The sequence below is a fragment of the Muscardinus avellanarius genome (assembly GCF_963383645.1).
Source record: "Muscardinus avellanarius genome assembly, chromosome: 14".
Lineage (NCBI taxonomy): Eukaryota > Metazoa > Chordata > Mammalia > Rodentia > Gliridae > Muscardinus > Muscardinus avellanarius.
In genome coordinates this window covers 10,408,388-10,430,973 of record NC_137800.1, presented here as the reverse complement: position 1 = coordinate 10,430,973, position 22,586 = coordinate 10,408,388, and the positions used below count along the sequence as shown (strand labels likewise).

The following is a 22,586-nucleotide window of genomic DNA, read 5'->3' as shown; positions in this document are numbered from 1 at the left end:
AATTAATTTTAATGGGACTTAAATGGCTGGATTTGTCTAGATTTGCTGAAATTCTACCGAAAGGTCTGCACGTGTCAATATCCAAAGCACTTTACCTTGGCTAATCGCTCAGGGTCCCCGGGATGCCTCGGGATGACCTTCTGCAGCCTCTGGAAGCCGTAGTCTATGGTGGGTTCATTTAATGCTGAAAGGTAAAAATCCTCTTTTTGAATATGCATCCAGGCCATAAAGCAATAAGTCTTCTAGAAGTAATAGAAAGCTCTTAGTATTATCTGTCTAAGAATTGATACATAAGTTGCAATCAATTAGGGGTTTTGCAATTGACAGTGATTAATTCACACATGAATTCAAATTTATAGGAATTTTATGTTTTCCATTAGAAAGTCATTTCCAGTTTTCAGGATGATTACAATCACTGCACCCTCTCTGCCTAAGGACACACCCTTAAAATTCTTTCCCCACTCTCAAACACCAAAATATTATCCAACTGGCCATATTTGGAATTTCTACCTGTATATTATTTTTTCTCTCCTTTCTTTCTCTCCTTTCCCTGATATGCCTTTTCACCTATTCTTCTAAATATCACTCTTTCTTGATCATTCTTTTAAATATTTACATCCACACCTACATAAGCCTCTGATGATCTTGTTCTCATAAGACCCTGTTTTTATGCAAAATACACTTTCACAATTTGAAGTCAATTTAGCTACCCGTGGGCTTTATTTCATGCCGGCCTTTCCTACTACCCTGCCGGGTCGGTGAGCCCAGAACTCATTTTGTTTAACCACTGCCACTGCGTCCTCATCGTTTACGACAGAGATCAGCGCACAGTACGCACGCGGCGTCGGTCAGTAGAAAGTGAAGGACTGAGTGACACTACTTCAACATTTTTAGGATCCTAGTTTTCAGAGTTGATTCCTTTATTCTCTCTCCTTTCTCCCTTTATTTTTAAAGTTTGTTGTTCAGATTTTATCGTTTTGAAATTAGTGAACAATCAAAATAAAGAAACAAGCAGAGGATAAAATAGTAATTGTCTGCATTCCTGTTAGGAAGCAATAAACACGGGAAGCTGGATTTTTAAATCTTTTTTGCGTATATATTCTATGAACATTTGTTGCTATTATTCTATCAAAAGCATGCCCTTTCTTGAGAGGAATTATAAATAGCTTTAGAGTATAAATAAAACCGGCCCTAGGCCCACACTGAGGAGATGCCAAGAAGCAACACTTCTGCGCTTCCCGGACTTCAGCACACTCACACACACCTGAAGTGACTCAGAGACACGCTCGCCGCATGGTTACATCACCTACTTTCTATCCATTTAACAACCCTGTATATCGTAAACTTTCCCCCAGGTTATTAAATATTCTTTTACAGCATTATTTAAAATTCCTGCATATTTTTTCATGACATGTTCTATAATTTATTTAAATGGCTTCCTAAAGCTGGGCACTTAATGGGATCCTAATTTCTCACTATTATAAAAATCAGAGCAATAATTATCCTCTGTGCATAATTTCAATTATTTCAATCGGGAAATGCCAAGAATTAGAATTACTGGACCAAAAATTATGATTTATATTTAAGGCCTTTCTCGCATGCTGTCAAACGGCTCCTCGGAAGAGCCTGAGCTCAGGCTTCCGCCGGCAACGCAGACAGTCACTTCAACTTCCGCTGTCTTACCTGCCAGTGAGTAGACGAGTTTGTTCTGATACTGCCTATTATTCAAATTTCTCTTTTTATAAGCTGCGTACTGCTTTCTGCACTCTTGTCCACTGGCTTATAAAACACCTGATTATCTATTAAGATGTTTTAACATTTTGTCATCCTGGTATTTATCACATCCCAGTTTGTCCTTAGGTATTATCTATAGAAAAGCCATCCTAACTGCAAGTCCTGTTAAGTGTGCCCTCATGCACACAACACACCTGTGTATTCACTGCGTAACAATATTCCACACACAGGCCACATACACACAATATATACCATGCAACCTGGGTGTGTAGCGGGCTATGCCATCTGTGTGAACACACTCTATGATAGGACGAGGGCAGAATCTTCTAATAATGCATTTTTTCCGAATATGGCACCATTATTAAGGATGACTATAACCACACAATACATATATGTACATAGCTATGTCAGTTTGTTTGTGGTACTAGAACAGAACCCATTGTTGGCATTCTATCTCCAAACAACATCCCCAGCCCTGTTTTTTGTTCTTTATTTTGAAACAGGGTCTCACTGAGTTGCAAAGGGCCTCACTAAGTAGCTGAGGCTGGCCGCGAACTGAGATCCTCCTGTCTCAGCCTCCCGAATGCTAGGATCACAAGAGTGCACCACCATGCCCGGCTATGTGAATTCTTAAATTATTTAACGTATCTGGATTTTGTTTTATCATGTACTGCTTAGGTCTCCACGCTGTGTCAAGTGATTTCCAGGCATTCTATTCTGTTGCACTGAACTGAGTTTCTGTTCTGGGGGAGAATGACAGCATGGTGGTTGTGATGTGTGTGTAATAATTGACAGTGTAAGTGCCCTTCCACACATACACAGTCTTTTAATCTACATTTTCTCAACTATTCTTATCCATTTATTATTCTATATTAACCTTAGAAAAAAGTTTTGTGTGGTGCTGGGGATGGAATCCAGGGGCATTCTACCTCTGAGCTACATTCCCAGCCAGATTTTTTTTTATTCTTTATTTTGAAACAGTGTCTCACTAAGTTGCAGAGGGCCTCACTAAGTAACTGAGCCTGGCTGAAAACCTTAGAAAAATTTTATTTATTTTTATTTATTTATTTATTTTTGTGGTACTGGGGGTGGAACCCAGGGGCATTCTACCTCCATGCTATACTTCCAGACCTATTTTATATTTTATTTGAAAACAGGGTCTCACTGAGTTGCTGAGAGCCTCACTAAGTAGCTGAGGCTGGCTTCGAACCTGTGTGATCCTCGTCTCAGCCTCCCAAGTGTGGGGATTACAAGCGTGCGCCACCATGCCCGTCAGAAATTTTTTTTTTAATATTTTTTCAGTTACATCAAAACTAGAGAAAATATAGTTAGCTTTTATACTGATATCATCTACATATACTGTTTAGTTTTCTTATTCCCCTTCTGTCTTGGCTAAAACTTCCCAAACAATATACTGAATAAAGGATGATGGATTAATTCTTATGTGTTTTTCTTTAAATAGAAATGGCAGCAACATTTCATCACCAAACGTGGTTATTTGAGTTAGATAGTATTTATCCTGTTTCAACAAAGGTTTTATCAGAACTTGCTGGAATTTTAGAAAATTATAATCTTGGGAATCTCCCTCTTTGACCAATTCATATTATATCTTACAATACAATTTCTATGACTTAACAATTAAACATTAACTCCTAAGTATTAACATAATGTCCTTAGTATATCTGTGGATTCAATTTGTGGACATTTTCTTATGACTACTGGTGTAGAATTAAATCAATGATGCGGCCAACGTTGGTGGCAGCCAGGCCCCAGTGAGCACTCGGCGTCCACCGTCATTACTGTCGCCAGGATTTATGTGTCTGGATGAATAACGGGGATTGTGAACACTGCTCTGTTCAGCTTGTGTTGGTTTCTATTTTATACCAACTTTAAAAAGAAAATTGAGAAGTATCCATTTATAAGAATGGATTTAGAATGTTTTTATATTTTAGCATATGCTATAGATAGTATGTCTTGACTAAGAGTTTGAAAGAGCCTTAGTAAGATTCCTCTTGCAAGGTCACCAAAACATCTTAACCAAACCAAGAGAAACCTATCTCATCTCAGATGAGCACTGGCAGCACTCCCATCTCCTCTGGAAACATCTCCACCCTGGCCCTCTCCTGAGCCTGCCGTGCTCCGCCCTACGCCTTCCTCTCTGGCCATCGCATCTCAGCCTACCTTGAAGATTTGTCTTTTCCTGCCCATTTTGCAAGTGCTGATGCTTCTTGAGATTTTTGTCCGGTCTTTCTTGTGCCCTGTCATGCGTTCTCCTGGGCAACTTCACCCATACCCCCGAGGCTCCATGCTAAGCTACGTGTAGATCATCACACCTCTGTATCTCTAGTACAGAGCGTCTGCCTTTAGACAGTTCCTTATTCGGCGGGACATCCCATGTGACTGCTCCATAGACGTCTCCTACCCAGATCTCCAGGCCCGTGACACTCTCCATGAACAACGCGTCATTCATCTGACGGCCAATCAGAAATCCTGGGCTGATGCTTTGTTCTTAATAGCTTCAGTATTTTTTTTAAAAAAATCAATTTCCTCGAGTTAAAATGTTTTATTATATATGTTCAAAATAGGATTTGTTTACATTTTAATATGTTATTCTACTTCCTCTTTTTGTTGGAATTTTCTAGCCTTATTTCTAATTTTGACTTTTTGTTCCAAGAAGAATCCTAAAGTTTCTAAGGAGCTGGGCAATCAATTATTAATTGTTTATTCTAGCTAACTGTGCTGGATGTTCAAAAGGTAACCTGTACAAAAGCTGCCTTTTGGAATTGGAGTTCTTTGTGAATTAATACATATCTGTCTTGTCCGTGTTCCATGGGTAATGACTTAATGTTTTATTTAATTTATCTTTTTTGATCACCTCATCTAACACACTCTATCCATTTTTGCTACCATAAATTCTTCCTTCTACAGTGTCCTTAGATTTCAAATGCCATTCTTTCCTAAAGGAAGCACGAGCCCGGCATCCTCCTGTCCTCCAGGACACACACTGCCGGCAACACCAGCTCAGGGTCCCAACATTTCTGGCATGTCAGAGACATGAGCCGCACTTTAAGCAGTAATGCCAGATTTCCCTACTTTTTATACTTTCCTGAAAATGTACCCTGGTATGTTTTGGGGAAGGAAGGCAAATTAAACACTTGTACTAACGTTAGTACTAATGTTATCTATCATCTTATGCAGAAACTCATGTAAAAGTAGCTATATGCATATTTGGAATCATTCCATAAACTTTTTATAATGTCAGCAATTTCCGAAGCCTTTTTCTCTAGTAATAGGATTTTTAGAGGCTTGTTACCACCGTTAGGATATACTGAAAGCTTACTCTGTTACAGGCACTTAACAAATCCTTTTTTATTCCTTAGCTCGCTTAGCCCCCCTCGCAGCCCTGCGACGGGCTCTATCTTGAGTTCAGTGAAGTCGCACAGGTCGGATTTGCAGCCTGACTTCTCTATCCCTCAAACCTGTGCTGGTAGCCATTTCTGCCATTAAACCAGAAATGTTTCTTCTATTTCTCTATTTCCTCCCAGCTTCAAGAAAAAAACCTGCTGACTGTGGAGGCTGAGCGCTGCCTGGGTCACCGGACTTGGAGTCGCTGAGATGGGGAAAGGCCCCATTTGCTGTCAACCAGCAGCGGCAGAGAGCTGCCCGGAGCCCCCGAACCAGCCATCACCGCATCGTGTGTGACCTGGGCCCTGGGTTGTTATCCGAAAGTGCAGATTTTCCTCGATGCTGAAGACTGAAAAATCATAAATATGGGTATGCTCACAATGTGCTGAACACAAATGAAAAGAATACCCCAGGGAGGAAGCCCAACTGCTCCTGTCTCCATGGCTGTCCTGTTCCTTCCTTCCATCTGCTCGGCCACTCCCAGCAGGCGCGCTGCCTGCCCAATCCACAGCCGCCCGGCTACTGACCCCCTCCCTGCGTGCTCCTTTCTGCAGCCCACAGAGGGACTCTTGGAAGCTGGGCTCTGGACAGTACGTACAGGGGGAAGGTAGAGGAGGGTTTCTCCTTAACAGTGTTTATCAAGCATTTGTTCCCACCGATCGCCCCTATCAGATTAAAAATCATCAGGATTTTTAATAAGGGTCCTGTCTGGCTTATCTTTCCTGCCCTCCCTCACTCCTCCCCAGCTTAAGAAGAGCAGAGGAGCTGGACCACACTGAGTGGGGAGATCATGGTTTAAATGGGATAGATTAGGTGCAACTGTTGATTTTTTATGTTGTACTGCTTTGGCCAGTCCCTGCTGGACTTTATAAACAGTGGGATGAATGAGGCTCACATCCAAAGGACAAGGAGAAGAGTGAAATACAATGTAGTTATCTGTATGGGCAGGGAACACACGTACGCACGCACGCACGCACGCACACGCTCTCATATAATCAAGTACATACTGGAAGTAGCGATGACAAAGCTGGTAGTCAACACCCAACCAGAAGCTAAAGCGCCATGCAGTCGGAGCCTTCACGACTCTGAGGTCAGTCTGACAACTTTTGCTTTAGTTCTGAACCGACTCTCCAACTGGCCAGTAGCTTGTGGCCCCTGGATTCAGCTCCACCCTGGATGCCAGCACCCCTCCCACGCCCTCCTCAGCTCCTGGAGCTTGCTGGCTTTTCAGGCATGGGGCGAGCCCAGCAAACCTCAGTTAGCTAACAAGGAGCCCAAGAACAGCACCACCAAGACAGTCTCTGAGGGCCAACCAAGTCGTTAAGCGCCATCATCCATGTGAATTCACAGCCTTGCCTACCACACGGAGTGTGGGGCCCTGAAGTTCTGCCAACCCTCTGGCTGACAGGGATGTGGAGAATTGCTGGCAAGGCAGAAATAGAATAAATTAAAAGTATGCCTCAATCTATAGGTTCTATTTATCTATGTCTTTCTTTAGTAATATAACATTAAGGTAAAAGGTCATCTCCCCACCGAAGTATAATTTATATTTACCTTTTATTAAATAATTATGGCATGGCATAAAGTTAAATATTACAGAAGCTAATCAAGGGGGAATTCAACAGCGAGAACTCAGACATGAGAATTTCGTCTTTGCTATACATAGAATGTCTTAATCCTCCACTGGGAGTCATTTGGGTTTGCTTAAGGAGTTTAATAATACACATTTCAACTGCCACAGAATCTAAATCCCATTTGGATCAGCCTTGAAAAATTTTCATCAATACCTTGAGATTTCATAATATTTCTCCTGAGAGCTTGAATCTTATGTGTCATTTCTCATTTTGATTGTGAGTATAATATATGAGGTTACTTACACCTCTTGGGCTGAACAAATAGATATAAACTATAAGCAATGTGTGAAGAGTTTCCTTTTCTAAGTAAATAGTATTTAACTAAAAATATCTGCTGGGAACTACTCATTTAAAAAACAAAAATCTGGCTGGTACTCAATAATTTTCCCAAAGGATTGATGGGGCATATAAATTCTATATGATTTTTATTTTCTTTTTTTAAGAGGAGGCACAAGAACCAGATGTTGTTTACCCCAGCCATACTTCTATTTCTTTTCCCAAAAAATATAGGTACACTGGCTGGCACAGAAAAAGGGACACTTGTTGGCAATTCTGATCAACAACAGAGACATTATGGAAGGTCACTTAAGCCCTTAAACAACGGAGCTGCAAATCGAAGGAATCTGGGAGAAGAAGATGATGGGGTGAGGGAAGGTCTGAGCTCTCCATCCACTTTGGTGACCGTGGGACAATGGCAAATCCCACGCAGGCCCGGGACCCAGCTCCTCACTCCTGCATCTCATTTGGGTTCTAGGATCACCAGTGTCCATGGATGACCAACAAGAGGCTGATCAAAGTAGAAATCCCGAGCCCAGCTGTGTGACTGAGTCCATGTGCATCCGTCTGCAGTAAGGATGGATGGAACAGGTGCTCACAAAGTAAGCCATCCACCGAGGGGGGGCATCCCACGAAACCAAGGCACCCTGCAGCCCAAGCTCCAAATCCCAATTTCCTTTGATAAAATAAACAACTGAAAGGAAGCTGGATCGTGTTGTTTCCTAAAAGACAAAGTAAGCTAACCCTATGTCCTGTGACTGCCAGATAAACAGACGAGAAGATGGACTTTGACGTGCACAGAGGAGACTATTCAAACCAGAATACCTGGTGTGTGGCTTCAGTCAGACTTGCTCTCTGTTGACGGGACAGGAAGGTGCAGAACACCCCAGCTTGGGAGGAATTCAAAAGAACACAGACAGGCTCCTGTCCCGCGCCACCTTCAGGACGCCTTCATTCCTCCTCCTTGACCCTGTCCCAGAAGCCTCTGATCCTCCCAGCGGACTCCCATGAGGCCTGCCTCTAATGTGCTAGGGTCTTGTCCTTCCTCCTGCACCCAATCTCTTCATCCCGCCATCCACCTTCTGCCCTCCCCACAACGTGTCCGGCAATCAATACACACTGAGTATCCCTGGGAACCAGAAGCATTTCAGATTTTAAATTCTTTTAGGATTTTGAAATACTGGCATGTACATAATGAATTATCTTGGGGATGAGACCCAAGAATAAACATGGAACTCATTTAGAGCTCATATATACCTTGCACACATAGCCCAAAAGTAATTTTATACAGTATTTGTAATGCATGTGTATTTTGACCATGACCCCAAGTATATGAAATCAGGTGTGGAATTTTCCATTTATAGCATCCTATCAGTGTTCAGAAGGTTTTGGGTTGTTGGAGCATTTCAGGCTTCAGATGTTTGGATTAGAGGTGCAAAATCTGTATGAGACGCACAGGTTAGTGGTCCTGCGTTAAGGTTTTCATAGCATCCGCTAGTGCGGCAGAGGTCCAGCTGCTCATGGCGTGGGATCTGCCTTCGACCCTGGCACTGATTCTCTCTTTGCCCCTTTGCTTGGCCAGGTGGGTGGGCTGATTTCTCTACAAAGGCAAATGGTTGGACTAAAGTACCTCAAAGGCCCCTCCCAGGCTCTTGCATTTATGATTCGAAGGCTACTTTTTGCTTAGGCAGCGGCGCTCTTTTCTGAGAAACAGGTGGGTGGGGCTGAAGTCACCGGCTGTCAAATTAAGTTGCCTTTATTCACAGTGACATTGAAATCCGTCCTGTGTCCATTTGTTTCGATGTAGCCCAAGTCTGGTCTAGCCAATTAACAAAAACCAGAGGAATAAAGATAATGCGGGACACATTATTCAGAGGTGGCACCTGCCTTTGTGGACACAAGAACAAGGACACGAGGGGAGAACGAGCAGGGCACAGCAAAAGATTAGAAGCCTTCGATGTTTAATTCTAAATGAAATATTAATTTAATATTTAATTACGCTTTGGTTTCCAGCAAAACTGCAGCTGCAAGACAGATTGTTTGAAGAAGGGAGTAATATACATGGTTAAGGAGACAACTGTAAAAATTAAAGATAAATTCCAAGGGTAAATCTAAATGCCACAGCGGAGCAGTTATGAACTGCACGCCGGCTCTCTGCAACGTGCACTGGAATATTATGGCCAGGAGCACGGGTCCAGGAAGGGGCTGCGGTGTCTCTAGTGAAGCAACACTCCCTACTCTGGGCTGACAGCGGAGACATCACTTCTCAGGCTCAGCTGATGGATGGATGTGAGTTTCACCAGAGGTGGGCACGCTGGCAACCTTGCAAAAGCACAGGGTACCAAGTGTGCCGTGGACCTGCTTCCAGTGTGAACAGGGAACAGTTATACTAGGGCTGGTTTTTGATGTCTAATTTGGGTATGTTGAACTAAAAATCAGATTCATTTCTTCAATGGGATTCTTTCAGGATAATGCTATGGAAAAAGCAAACAAGAAAGAAATGCCACGTGGATGGGCTGTTAACATTTGCAATCCAGCTGGCACATCTGTGCAGCGTGGCTTTATGGAGGGAGGCGGCTGGGGGCCTTGGGTATGGTCTGGGAGTTTGTGGCAAAATCCAGGCCTCCTGTTCCTCCTCCCAACCGCAGCCTCTTCCAGTTGAAGAACACATTCTCCCAAATAACAACCAGGGGTATTTAATAAACACATTCGTGTTTTGCTAGCATAAAAGATAAGGGAGGAGGAGATTAGTTGTTCACCCAACATGTCTCGATTGGCTGTGCGGCCTCAGTCGACTTCTAAGTTCAACTGCGCACTGTGTGAAGCATCTCTGTGGTGTGAGCCCGCCGGGGCCCCTCAAGCTCGTCTGTTCTTCTTGTCCCCTTCTGCCCCCACCTAAAAGGTCTATGTTCCAGGCTGCCTCAGCCTTCTCCATCTCCTGCAAAACTCTGATTTCTAACCTAGATCGAGACATTAAGGGCAGGATGTGACAGGTCTTTTAAGAATTCCCGTTTTGAGGAAGAGAAGACACACAAGAGGGTGACCAAGTGACCTCATTTTGCTCCGCTCTCTGGCTGCGTGGAGCTCTAGTGTGTATAGACCACATTTTCTTTGGCCATTCACCTGTGGACAGACACCCAGGCTGGTTCTGCGATGCGGCTCTTGTGAACTGTACTGCTTAAAGCATCCTTGAGCACATCTCGCTATCGTATTCTGACTTTCGTTCTTTGGGAAAGATGCTGAGGCAGAAGTGAGTACACCAAGTGACGTGTGCACGTATGTTTGTAGCACTGCAATGTGTAATTACAGTGCACCAAGTATAATAAAGGAAAAATAAACACCGACAATTGAAAAAGCCTCCAAACAGCAATGAGAGAGGAATGAACCTCGATACATCTCAGCTACTGTGCGTGCTCCTACATGCTTACCAGAGGGAATTCTGCTGAGCTTTCTGTATCTACAGACCTAATGACCTTTGACTATGCATAGATCTTCATTTCCCCAGTACCATAAGTATATTTCCATTGGTGAGGGTCGGGGGGTAGGGGGGGTGGATAGAAAACTGGTGCAAAGAATAGTACATGGCTTTTTAAAAAGTTGAGGTGAAACTCTCAGCCCCTTAACTCTCACTGCCTCTCTGCTACCCCAGAGCAACCCGGGGGCTGCCAGAATTCTCCCGCAGCACCAAGTTCTCTCAAGTTTAATAACAATGCAGGGCTTCTATGCTTTTGCCTTCTGCAAATTCATTTATTTGTGGGTGGGAGAATTTCTACCTATTCTAAGGCTCTTAAAGCACTTTGCAGGCACTGAGCCTAACAGGTCACACTGAGGCAGTGAGAAGTGCCCCGTGTTGCCATCCAGAAAGCCTGGGCACAGGGCAGGCGCTCTCTGAGCCCTCTCCATGCTCACTGCTGTCGTCTATATCCTGTGCACTTCTTCAGAGGTAGAGCCAGAGAGGGGAGGCCATTGGCATCTGCCGAGTAAAACTACCAGATGAGACCAAACAGATGGCCTTGGTGTCGTTTCTCCTGATCAGCTGTACAGTTTTGGGAAATAGTGCAGATTCGTGCTTAAGAGCAGAACTTTGGAAAACAACAGCTTGGGACGAGTCTGGCTTGGTGACCAGAGCAGGTGACTTAATTTGCCTTGCGAAAGGATTCTCACCTATGAGGCAGAGATCCTAATAAAACTGTCATCCTGGGGAAAGGTGATGATTGGAGCCCAGAGGACGAGCCAGGCCGTGTGCCGGGCAGGTGACAGGTGTCTTCACTGAGTTCCCATCACCATGTTTTTCCATACTGGTTCTGAGCTTACAATTATAAACAACAGCATTTCCACCCCCAAATTCCATATTCCTGACACGGTTTCCATGTGGACTGGCAGCCCCCAAAAGTCAAAACAGTCAGGAACTACCTGCTCTAGTCCCGGGATTACTTTTCTTTGTTGCCAGCTCTGTAGAGGAGTCCACAGGGCGCAGGGGAGGGCCCTCTCCCCGCTGGGCCTTGGCTGGCACAGCACACCGCCTCTGGGCCTCCGATCACATAGAGACGGTTGGACTCTTCCCGATGAGCTGTGGTCTCACGCGGCTCTCTCAATTCCACAGCACCAAGCTGCATGTTAGAAAACCATGCAGAAGTGGGAACTCTAGTACATTGTTGGTGGCGCTGCAAATTACTGCAAGCACTTTGGAAAACAGTGTGGAGAATCCTCAGAAGAATGGGAACGAAGCTACCATATGATCCAGCAATACCACTTCTGGGTATCTACCCAAAAGAATGAAAACCCAACTACCAAACGAATGCATGCGTATCTATGTTCAGAGTGCACAATTCAATTGCCAAACTTCGGAAGCAGCCAAGATGTCCATCAACAGATGAATGGATTACAGATCCATGGGATAGGTACACGGTGAAATTTTACTCAGCCGGAAAGAAGAGCAACATTATGTGATTTGCAGGAAAATGGATGGACCTGGAGAACATTATGCTAAGTGAGATTAGTCAGTCACAAAAGTAAAAAACTGGATGCTCTTTCTAATACGCAGACGCTAGGGAGAAAATGGGTCATAGAAGGAACTCTAGACAAAGAAAGAGAAACCAGAGATGAGTAAATAAGGCGACCTAACTGAGGGGGCTGGATGAGGGAAGAGGGAAATTGCCTAATGTACATGATACACATTTACAAACATATCAGTCAGCGAGCCAAACCCGAGGGGCAGGAACGAGTGGAGTGGGGACTGCGGAAGGGCTGAATGAGTGGCGTGTGCGTGTACGCCTCCGCCATCTTGTGCCCCGCTAAGACGCATGACTACAATGCACCAAAAGGAAAAAAAAAGAAACAGCAAAAAGAAAGCCATGGCTGAAGGAAAGGAGACCTGCAAATCACACATGTGAAGAGAACGTGCTGCTGCTGTTTGTGCTGCACGTGGCAGCAGCAAGCACCGGGCGCTGACTATTGCCTTTTGGCTAATTCTACTGGGAACATTTAACGGGCTTGGGTCCAGGATAATGGCATATCCTTGAATACAGGGATCATCAACCCAGGGACTGTGGACCTTGGGGTGCATGTGTGGGGTGGGGGGCTGAAGGAGGAGCCTCTCTTCCTGCTCCTGTCTCGTGAGTCTTCTTCTAGAAAGTTCCACCTAAAAGTAGATGGTCCTACTGCGCTCATGTGGAAATGGCCGGTCTCCTAGGGCCAAGCCCATGTGTGGATTCTCTGCAGGTCCAGGGCTCGGCAGCTGATTCGTGAGCAGAACTCACGTCTCCCAGTTCATTTCTGGAAAACACAGATTCTCAGACCCTCCCAGAGGGCAGGATTTGGTATGGCTGCCAAATGAGAGGTGCCACGCATGATTCTCAGGATCAGCCCAACCAGGTGAACTGGTGAAGGCACCTGAGCGATACAGGTGAGGAAGCCAAGACTCAGAGAGGCCAGGTGACTGGGCAAAAGGTCAGGGCCATGGGGACCCTCAGGGCCCAGAATCAGCCCTCTGGCTGCGCTGGGCTGTCCTCTTAAATCCCTCCTGCCTGGAGAGCTCACGCCATCACACCAAAGCTTTGTCGGTTTCTAGCCCCCCACACATCAGGATGACCTCTGTACCCCACTAATGGAGTGGAGTGCTCTGTCTAGGCCTGCGGGGCCTCGGAGCGCCACCCACAGTGAAGCACTGCCGTGGGGCTGGGGCGCTGACTCCCAGGTGCTCAGACACTGTGGCTCAGTGTCCCCAGCCCTCGGGAGGCCAGGCCAGCTGGAAGCGCAAGGCCCTCTGCCCATCTCTCCACGGGGAAAGGGCCCGGGCTGCACTGGAGTAAGGACCCAGGTCTGGGTAGAGCCGTCTCATCTCCAGTCCCCTGGGAAGCGCCCGCCTCTCCAGCCATTAGGTGGAGACTAACTCAGCTTCCTCCACGGTGCTGGCATTCCACAGGCTGGCAGGGCCACCGACCCGTCTCCCGTGGGGCCGGAAGCTTCCTGAACACCTGGCTGGACAGACCTTTGTACCTGAAAGATCAGGCTTACTCGTGTGTGCTCTTTCTGGGTTTAGACACATGTGTGATGCTAGTTTTTACATTTTATTACATTTTATTTTTTAAAGATTAATTAAAATTATTTTCACTTTATGAGAAAACAATACACACAGGTAAGCAACACACACAAAAAAGCTAATCCCCCAGAAACCACTATTTAACACAACGGCTCACAGACTTCCAAACCTTACTGGTAATCTTTGCAGAACTATTTGTTTTTTATACGTATAAAATGTGGATCATACTATGTACGCTTTTTAAAAAAATCATCGGTGTCTCTTGTGTAAATATCCATCAACAGAATCATTTTTAATATTTAGAAACTGTAAATATGTTTTATTTTTTAATGACTCCCTGAATGGACACTAAGGGTGTTTTTAATTTTTCACTACTATAAATAGTGCTCCAATGAACAGCCTTGGGCAAATTCAATTACTCCCTGAGTATCCACTCCTGAAAAAAGAATTTCTGGGTCAAAAGGCCCACATATTTTTAAGGCTAGTACCATGAAGATACTCTAACAATTTCCTACAGAGGTGTGTTAGAAAGTCTCTACTTCCTTCTAATTGTACCAATTGAGTGTTTTCATAAGAAAAACTTCGCCCACTTGACAAGGAAAAATTCATGGTACTCTTTTTGCAAGGCATGTATTTGTTTATTGAAATGTTTGCGATCTGCATTTATTTGCTTATTGAAATTTTTTTGCTTAATTGCATTCCTTCCTAGAATTAACTCCTGGTGACTTGCTAGCTTTCTATTTGGGTATTTGCCTATTTCTCCTTAATTTTTAAGATATCTAACGCTCACCTCTTTATCCACAATGCACAACACAGTAGTTAATGCTGGTAGACATAAAATAAATTTTTGCTGAACAAATAATTGTGTCTTCTTAAACAGAAGTCAGTATCTCCAATTGTTTCCAGAGTAAAAATGAAAACGGCCCCGGTTTGCTCTTTCCTTCTGACTTCATGCCTGGTTCTTGGCCAGGAAGCGACTCTCCCTCCGTGTTACCACGTCTTATGATGTTCTTTGTCTGCACCATCATAAAAAGCTCAAGGTGACGCCTACTTTTATATCTACCATCTTTTGAAATGGCTACACATTTGATTAGAAATATTTAATTTGGATATAGTTCAGTTTGTGCTGTGAAACTAGAAATCCAACTTTTTCTTCTAAGTACGGCTTAACTAGTTGGCCCGACACGTTGGCTAATCGTCTCCTCTCTTCCACACTGATGTGAGGTGGCTCCTCACCTCGTCGATATTTAAGTATCTATACACGCAGGGTGTGCAAAAACAATTTCTTTTTAAATTTTCTGTTGCGTGACACTGTTATATGTCTCTCCCAAACCCTCATATTCTTTTAATTATTGAAACTTAAAATAGGTTTTAATGTCTGAGAGAGCAAGGCTCTCTCATTTTTCAAAATCGAGTGTTCTATTTTCGCACCTTCCCAGGTGAACTTTGTAATGTTTCCCCAAACAGTTTGTTGGCGTTTTGATTGGCATTGTGTTAAGTTTATTCATTAATCGACATCTTTACGATATTAAATCTTTCCACCTCTTCGCCAGCTGGAAGTATTTTGTCCTTCCTCTGAACTCCCTTAGCACTTTATACCTTTTTTAAAAAATCACTTTCTAAACTCTCCCCACCCAATTTTTCAACCCTGAAACCTGAGCACTGTCCCCTTCCTCCCTCCCCAACCTTCACCTCGTCCAATCAATCATCGAGGCCTTCAACGCTACCTCCTAAATCCCATCCACTTCTGCCTGTCCCCACCGTCAGCACTCTGGGCCACGCTGCCATCACTTTCTGCCCTGGACCACCACACTGGCCTCCCCCTGAACTCTGTATCCACACTGGCTCCAAAGCCAGGCCACCTTTATAAAGGCAGATCTGACCACAGCCATCTTCCACAGCTGCACACTACACCCAGAGAAGAGCTGATAAAAGGCCCAGGTGGTACCTGCCCCTGCTCCCCTGCCAGCTTGTACCCAACTTTTCTTGAGTTCCTCTTTTCTGCTGTGCTTATAGCAGCCTTCAAATATATCACAAGCTCCCTCCCACCCCAGGGCCTTTGCATGCGCTATTTCCACTGCTCTGTTCTCAGTTCTCCCCCATCACCTCGGTTTAAGATTTGATTCCCCTAGCATATATTCTCAGCACCCAGATCAACTTCTTCCTAGTACTCAGCACATTTGCGATTCCTTGTCCAAGTCAGTCTCCATGATGATAACATTAGTGAGTGTATTAAAAGTAATATTAATAATAAACACTCTGAATGATAAGGTCCAACTCACTTTCTACCCACTTTCTATTCTGAGAGCTTTACATGCACAGATGTCTACCTGGCTAGACCTGGCTACCAGCTTGTGAGAGTGGGTGATTAAATCTTCAACAACTTTGTGAGCAGGCCAGTGTCACACAAGAGCTTGAAACTGCCAGGGCAACTTGCACCATGGAAATCAGAAAACGCCACAAAGCAACACTTTTCAACCCTCCTTCTGCTGGCAGGCACGTGCCTACAGGTGTGACGGGTCCCGGTGTGCCCGGCAGAATGTGCACGCTTGCTTCACGAAGCAGTCAGCAGCGTCTCAGCTCCAACAGCAACACGCACGCACGCACGCAACACCATGCCCCACATCCGGTATTAACGCTTCGGCCTGGAATACGACTCCTGGGGGCTTACGGTGACACACACTCCTCTTCTGCTAGGCACTGCATTCCCGAGACCCATAGACCTCGGCCTCCTCCATTCTATCTGGAGAGTTCGTACTTTGCTTTCCAGAGGTCACTGCATTGTTACCTCCTCTAGGAAGCCTTCCTGGATTCCCCCAAGTTAGTCCCAGGATCCCAACTTTTGCTTTTTGGCCTCTTAGGACACTTAGCCTAATTATGATCATCTAGAAGTAGCCATCTCGTCTTCTAGAACTGTAAGGTGATACGAGAATACTGCTATTATTACGAGAGGGTGACTGCTATTACTTGTGCCTCGAACATAGTTTAGAGCACATGTGTGTTCAATGGCTATTTGGATTCAGAGATTGGCTGCACTGGGTGTGAGATCGGGCCTCGGCTCTGGTGCTGTGCTTTTCCTGATGCCCAGGGTGCCCGCTTCTGGTCTGCGATGCTCCCTGCCAGGGACCCCTCCCCATATACCCACTGACCACTGTACAGCCTCAGGGACACAAGAGAGGATGGCGCTGTGGAGCCCCGGATGCGAGGAGGCGGGGGGGGGGCAGGAGCGGGAAGGGGACCAATCTCACGCTCGCCCCTTCCCGGCATTGGGCTCTCTGCTCAGTGTCCCTCCTGAGAGGAGCCTCCGGACACCGCCCATTCTCCTTCCCTAATTTCTCACCACCGGAAACGGTCTCAGTCGCTTTCTTTGCCATCTGTCTGTCTCTCCTCCCTCCAGGACGTGGGCTTTATTACATGAGAGACTTGACTTCACTCACTGTCCCAGAGGCCAGAGCCACGCTGGGAAGGCACGGTGAGGGCGGGAGCAAATGGCCTCCCCTCAGGAGCTAGGAGGGTGACTTTTTGTTGTGACGGCAAGAGAACCTTCCATCCCCCCAAAATAACACCCAACGTGTTTATCTCAGGAGAGGAAATTCGAAGGCCAATTTTTAAATAAATACTCCTAAAAATTACCCTTTTCATCTACTCCTAATTATCTCATCAGATGTGGACACTTTAGCAACAGAAAGGGGCCGGCACCAAATGAGAGAAGAATGATAATAAAATCAAATTATTATTGCTAAAATTTGTAACACGCTGTCTACACTTTCTTGGTTTGCCCACTTCTTTATGTCCCTTGTTCCCTCCTACAAAGTAAAATCCCCCTAGTCCTCTCCAGCCTCAGCTGTTTGGCCAACCCCTTCCGTCAAGAGCACTTGTTTTCCCCAGGATAACGCTCTTCTTGTACAGGAACCCTTGATGGCTCCCTTATTTCTTGCCGAATGAAGTCTAGCTGTCCTTACAAGGCTGTCTTTTCTTCATTAAATATCTGGGATACGGTACAGGGAACCTAAATCCATCCTTGTAACTCTTAAGTATCCCGCGTGGTAGTGTCAAGTGTATTCACACTGTTGTGCAGCAGCCAATCTCCAGGATGCTTTTATCTCTGTATCCCTTACACAGCAGCTACCCAGCCCTCCCTACCACCACTCAACTCTCTGCATGAATCTGAGTCAGCCGGGTCCCATAGTCACCTACGCGGAGTCAGGAGTCGTGACTGGCTCCCCTCGGCTTGTAAGCTGCCGCATGGTCTCCTCCTCCGTGGCCTGCGTGGCCTGCGTTGCCATCCCCTCTAAACTGCCAGGTGTTTCGCCCAGCTGTGAGCCCGCCGCTCACCCCACTCCATTGTCTGCGCGCAGGGGGCTCTCACGGAAGCTGCCTCTTTCTTTTCTTTGCCCATCTGAACCATCCCAAGTCTTAAATAGTGTTCAGTTCCCATCTCCTTGACACCCCATCCCACTACTCTCCTCTTTCTTCCTGAGACTCATAGCCCATGATTGGCAACGCCATGCATATGTTTTTAAATGAACTCTCGTCCTCTGCAGTGGACCACCTCCTCCCCAAGCTTTTAACCTTCCAAACTGGGAAAGGACCTTGTTCTGTGTGTTATCTGCACCTCCCATCTAGAGAAATCAGTAGATTCCAAGCAGACACTCAATAAATATTGGACTGAAGATGACTTTTACTTTCATAAAATTTTAAAATACTTTGCACCACTCTGCCACATAACTGGCAACTTTCATGGATTCTTTATAAGAAAATTTCCTTCCAGCTAATAACACTGTTCTCATCTGACTGCTTAGATAAAAGACGGCTCTCGCACGGTCCCAACAGAGATAAATTATAAGGGTGTGCTCCTGAAATGAGCGGCCACAACTATTTCCTGGACCTTGCTAACATTGCTGGAACAAAACCCAAATTTAGAATTGAGTCTACAGTTCCCTGGTCAGTGTCCACCACTCAGTCTACTCTTCCCACGATACCAGAAAGACCCAGAAAATTTAAAATAAGTACAAAGCGGAGACAGTGGGAACCAGGGTCCGGCCCCGCTGGACCATTTCCTCACCCACCTGTGTAAATGAACCTTCCTGGGGCTCCTTTGCAGAACTGCTTGGATTTGTAAGATAAGGTCACTTCCACGACTCCAGGGATGTGCCGCGGAGGAGTCTGCACTCTGATGGCGTGAGGGGTGATTAGCTGAAGAGGAAGCAGGCAGAGACACGGAATACCTATTAGGTCAGCTATCACCAGGGACACTGCTGGTGGCCTCAAACATTGGTTTGGCAATGTCTACACCATTATGCATCTTTTTATAATGCATTTTGTTGCTTTTCTGATTGTAAGAATAGACTTTGTCCAACATAGAAAATGAAGAAACTACAGAAATATGTAAAGACAAGTAACAATGACTACCTCTACATAACCAATGTGGATATATGATGTTTTTCTAGTACATTTCTATAGATATGTGTCATACAAATAGATGATGCCTGTGTATAGATACTGCTGTTCTGAGTTTCTTTTTCCCCATTTAGCATTATGGCATAAATATATCTCTTCTCTATCATCCGAATTTTTTCAAAACATAATGTCTAATGGTGGAGTGATAGTCTACCGCTTTTCACCATCTTCCTATAATCCAATATCTAGATCTGATTTTTTATAACTGTACATAATATTGCAGTGAATATCTGTCTTTTTTTGTGGTACTGGGGGTAGAACCCAGGGGCTTTTCTACCTCCGGCCTACACTTCCAGACCTATTTTTTTTATACACTTTATTTGGAAACAGGGTCTCACTAAGTTGCTGAGAGCCTCACTAAGTAGCTGAGGCTGGCCATGAACCTGCAATCCTCCTGTCTCAGCCTCCCAAGTGCTGGGTTTACAAGCATGCGCCACCACGCCCGGCTGTGAATATCTGTCTTATTAAAGAGCCTGTCCCTAAAAAGACCATGACATCTAGATCTTCTCATGCTTGGTGCCTTCTTTCAGTACTGTGTATTCATGCAGCTGGAGCTCGGGGAATTACTAGGTTCCTGGGTAGAAACAACCTTTGAAGCAAAGCAGATCGGGGACTAGCTGCCGTGGCCTACCTCACTCCACACGAGCATGGTGCCAAAGACCACTTGGAGGCCATCAAAGAAGTTGTCGCCAATGATGATGACCATGGCTCCTCCTGTGGTCCAGCCTTCACTGGGGCTAATGGCTTTGATGCATGGGGTAGCTGAGAAGATAGGAAAGAAAAAGTCAGCTCTGTCCTTCGGAGCAAGAAGTCTGGCGTTGTGGGAATGGCCTGTCCTTGAAAGCTGCTGGCCATTCAGAGGAGTTCCAGTTGAGCTTTATAGACTTGCCATCTTTCCCTAATTGGTTGTTGGTTTGCACCAGGTCATTAAAGCCTAATGAGTTGACCATTACCTACGAAAAAGTAAAACACTTAGCTGATTGTGCAAAGGGTGTTTTTAAAACTCTGTTGTTTTTGCCCATATTTTTATAAGTTGATCACACTAGAAAAGTGTAAATCCCTTTTCTCTCCCCACCTCCTCTGCCCAAAGATATTAAGATTTACAAGTCCTGTTAAGTGCAAGGGAGAGGAGGGGAAGGCAGAATCTATGATAGCTCAAGTTTTTTTCTGTTCTATCAAGAGACAATTTCTAATCACTCCCCTCACTTTGTAGAAGGACTTTCCCCCCTTTGTCCATATGTTCGAGGCCTTTGGACTTTACATCCCAACAGGAACCCAATATGGTTTTCAGGCCATAACTGAAGTCAATCCATCACTCCATTTCCAAAGTTGACAGGGTCAAAGGTGGAGGAGAACTTTGGCAGGACTCCAAAAACATGAGCCCCCTTTGAACAGCCAGTCAATCACATCCAATCAGTCAAAAGAAACTCGAGGGGCCCCCAGCTCTGAACTCTGGGATTTTCTTCTCCCCTTTCAGTGCCCACTGTGGGAGAATTAACACCACTCCAAATTCTTTACTGATTCAATCATTTTCTTTCAGTTCATTAATTCCTATTTAAAATGATACAAGATACATTTTAAGGGCCGAGCTGGGGGTAGGGGCTGGTGGGCAATGTATCACAAAACACCACACTAAAATAGCAGCTTAACTTGGCTACTCAATCTCATAAGGTCTTCCCATACTGGTGAGCCAGGAGTGAGGAACAAATGAGATGGAATTTACTTAGATTTGTCAGTTATGTTCATCGATATACTTTAATTTTTTGGACAACTTGAAGTTTAACAGTGACCAGTATTTCTAATTACTTGAATGCACTTGGAAAACTACCCAGAGCAGCCCACGATTTCTTCTTGTCCAAGCAAACAAAAATCAATTAGTGTCAATTTCATTCTGCACATTGTTTTGTTTCGCCCACAATCTGTTTAAGGGCACATCTGACACTTATTCATACATGTCTGGCACAGTAACGTTCCTGTTTAACTAAGATGTCATAGGCCTACATTTACCTGAAATGCCCGTCTAGTACAAAGAAAAACAGAGCAGAATGGAGGTGAGCGGGAGACGGGGAGCCACGCAGCCTCGGCCAGGAGCTCAGTGGGGCTTACGATACAGCAGGCTACAGCCAGTGTTTACAGCTTCACTTAAAACCCCACATGGTCTGTGTGCTTTCACCACTTTGACTCCAAGACATAAGTTTGAAATTCAAACAAGGAAATTTGTGGAAAACTTCATTCGTCTATCATGGCTGGCCCAGACAGCCCTACCTTCTGACGGATCAAGCCTTCTTGCTCTCCGGCCGTGCTTAGAGTTGTTATGAACAAACATGTTGTCAGAAACCGCCAGCACATGTCCGTCCACATTCACTGTCGTCGATAACACAACCTGAATATTTAAAGTGAAGGGGGGAGAGAAGATTGGTATCAAATAAAACACTCCACCGGAGTTCTGTTTTGCCACACTTCCATGACGAATGAGAGATGGGACAAGACGTGGGAATGGGTCATGATCTTAACAGCTCTACAACAGGTCTTCCTCCTGCTGAAATTACAGAAGAATATTATGGGGGAAAAGAGGTAGATGTTGGCCCGGGCCATGCGTTTCTATTTAAGTTCTGCCCATGGCAGGAAATGGAGAAGCTGGTCCCAGGAACCTCATGCTTTATCAAAGGACTGGGACATCCTTCCGAGTGAGGCCTTCAGCCCTGGTCCCCCTGAGGTGCTGACTGGATGTGAAACGCCCCTGGAAGGCCACCTCTCCAAGCTCGGGAATGAGTGTCTATTTCAAACGGGGCGTGGGGATGCTGGTTCATCAGTTGTCTGTGGTGTATACCCACCGGGGAACAGTGGCAAAGATGCTCGGACAGTTGGTGAGAAGATAAGGTTCCTGGATTTCAGTGTTGGAAACATAGAACATTTAGTATTTACTGGGAGGGAAGAGAGAGGAGGGTGTGGCATGCTGAATGAGGAAGGATTTGGAGTCAAAACTGAAGCCAAACCCCGGGCTGCTTACTCCCTCACATGGAACCATGGATAAGTTACTGAGCTTTTTTGATTCGCAGTTTTTATCTCTGAAACATAAATAATGCTGCCTATCTCCAAGATAACACAAGACACTCAGCACAGTGCTCGGTACACGCCAAATCAGGAGGGTTCGTGTTCTTTCTGCTTCTCCCTGCCTTGTTTGGCCAGTCATTGAGACAGATGACACTAGCCAGTGAGAAGTTCCCATGGTCTGAGCTCTGAGGAAGGTTCAAGAAAGAGGGACAACGGGCCAGCAGCTGTAAGGCACGACTCCTACCCTCCGAGAACTGTATCCAGGCTGGTGGAAGCCAATCCAAGAAACAAGCACACAGAGTGGCCCTGAGCTGAGCTGTGCCCTCTATGCTCAGATCAGGGGGCGGGAGAAGTCCAGAGAGGCAAGACCAGCAGTGAGGCAGAGGAGAGCCGGCTGATGGCCACTCTACGTAATGCGTGGCGATTTTTTTAAAGAAAGTAAGTCATTATGTAGATATTCATGCACATATATAAACTTTTTG

At 45.2% G+C, this 22,586-nt stretch overlaps 1 protein-coding gene across 1 annotated transcript in view; it reads right to left on the bottom strand.

Annotated features, from left to right (window-relative positions):
• Positions 1-22,586, bottom strand: part of EBF2 (EBF transcription factor 2) — a gene marked incomplete at both ends in the record, with an annotated part of 203,646 nt that overhangs the window by 17,435 nt on the left and 163,625 nt on the right. The window contains 4 exons of the mRNA XM_080710564.1: positions 96-184; positions 18,660-18,786; positions 19,682-19,812; positions 21,316-21,433. Of these exons, the coding sequence (XP_080566690.1) occupies positions 96-184; positions 18,660-18,786; positions 19,682-19,812; positions 21,316-21,433 (465 nt within the window). The remainder of the gene's footprint in view (positions 1-95; positions 185-18,659; positions 18,787-19,681; positions 19,813-21,315; positions 21,434-22,586) is intronic.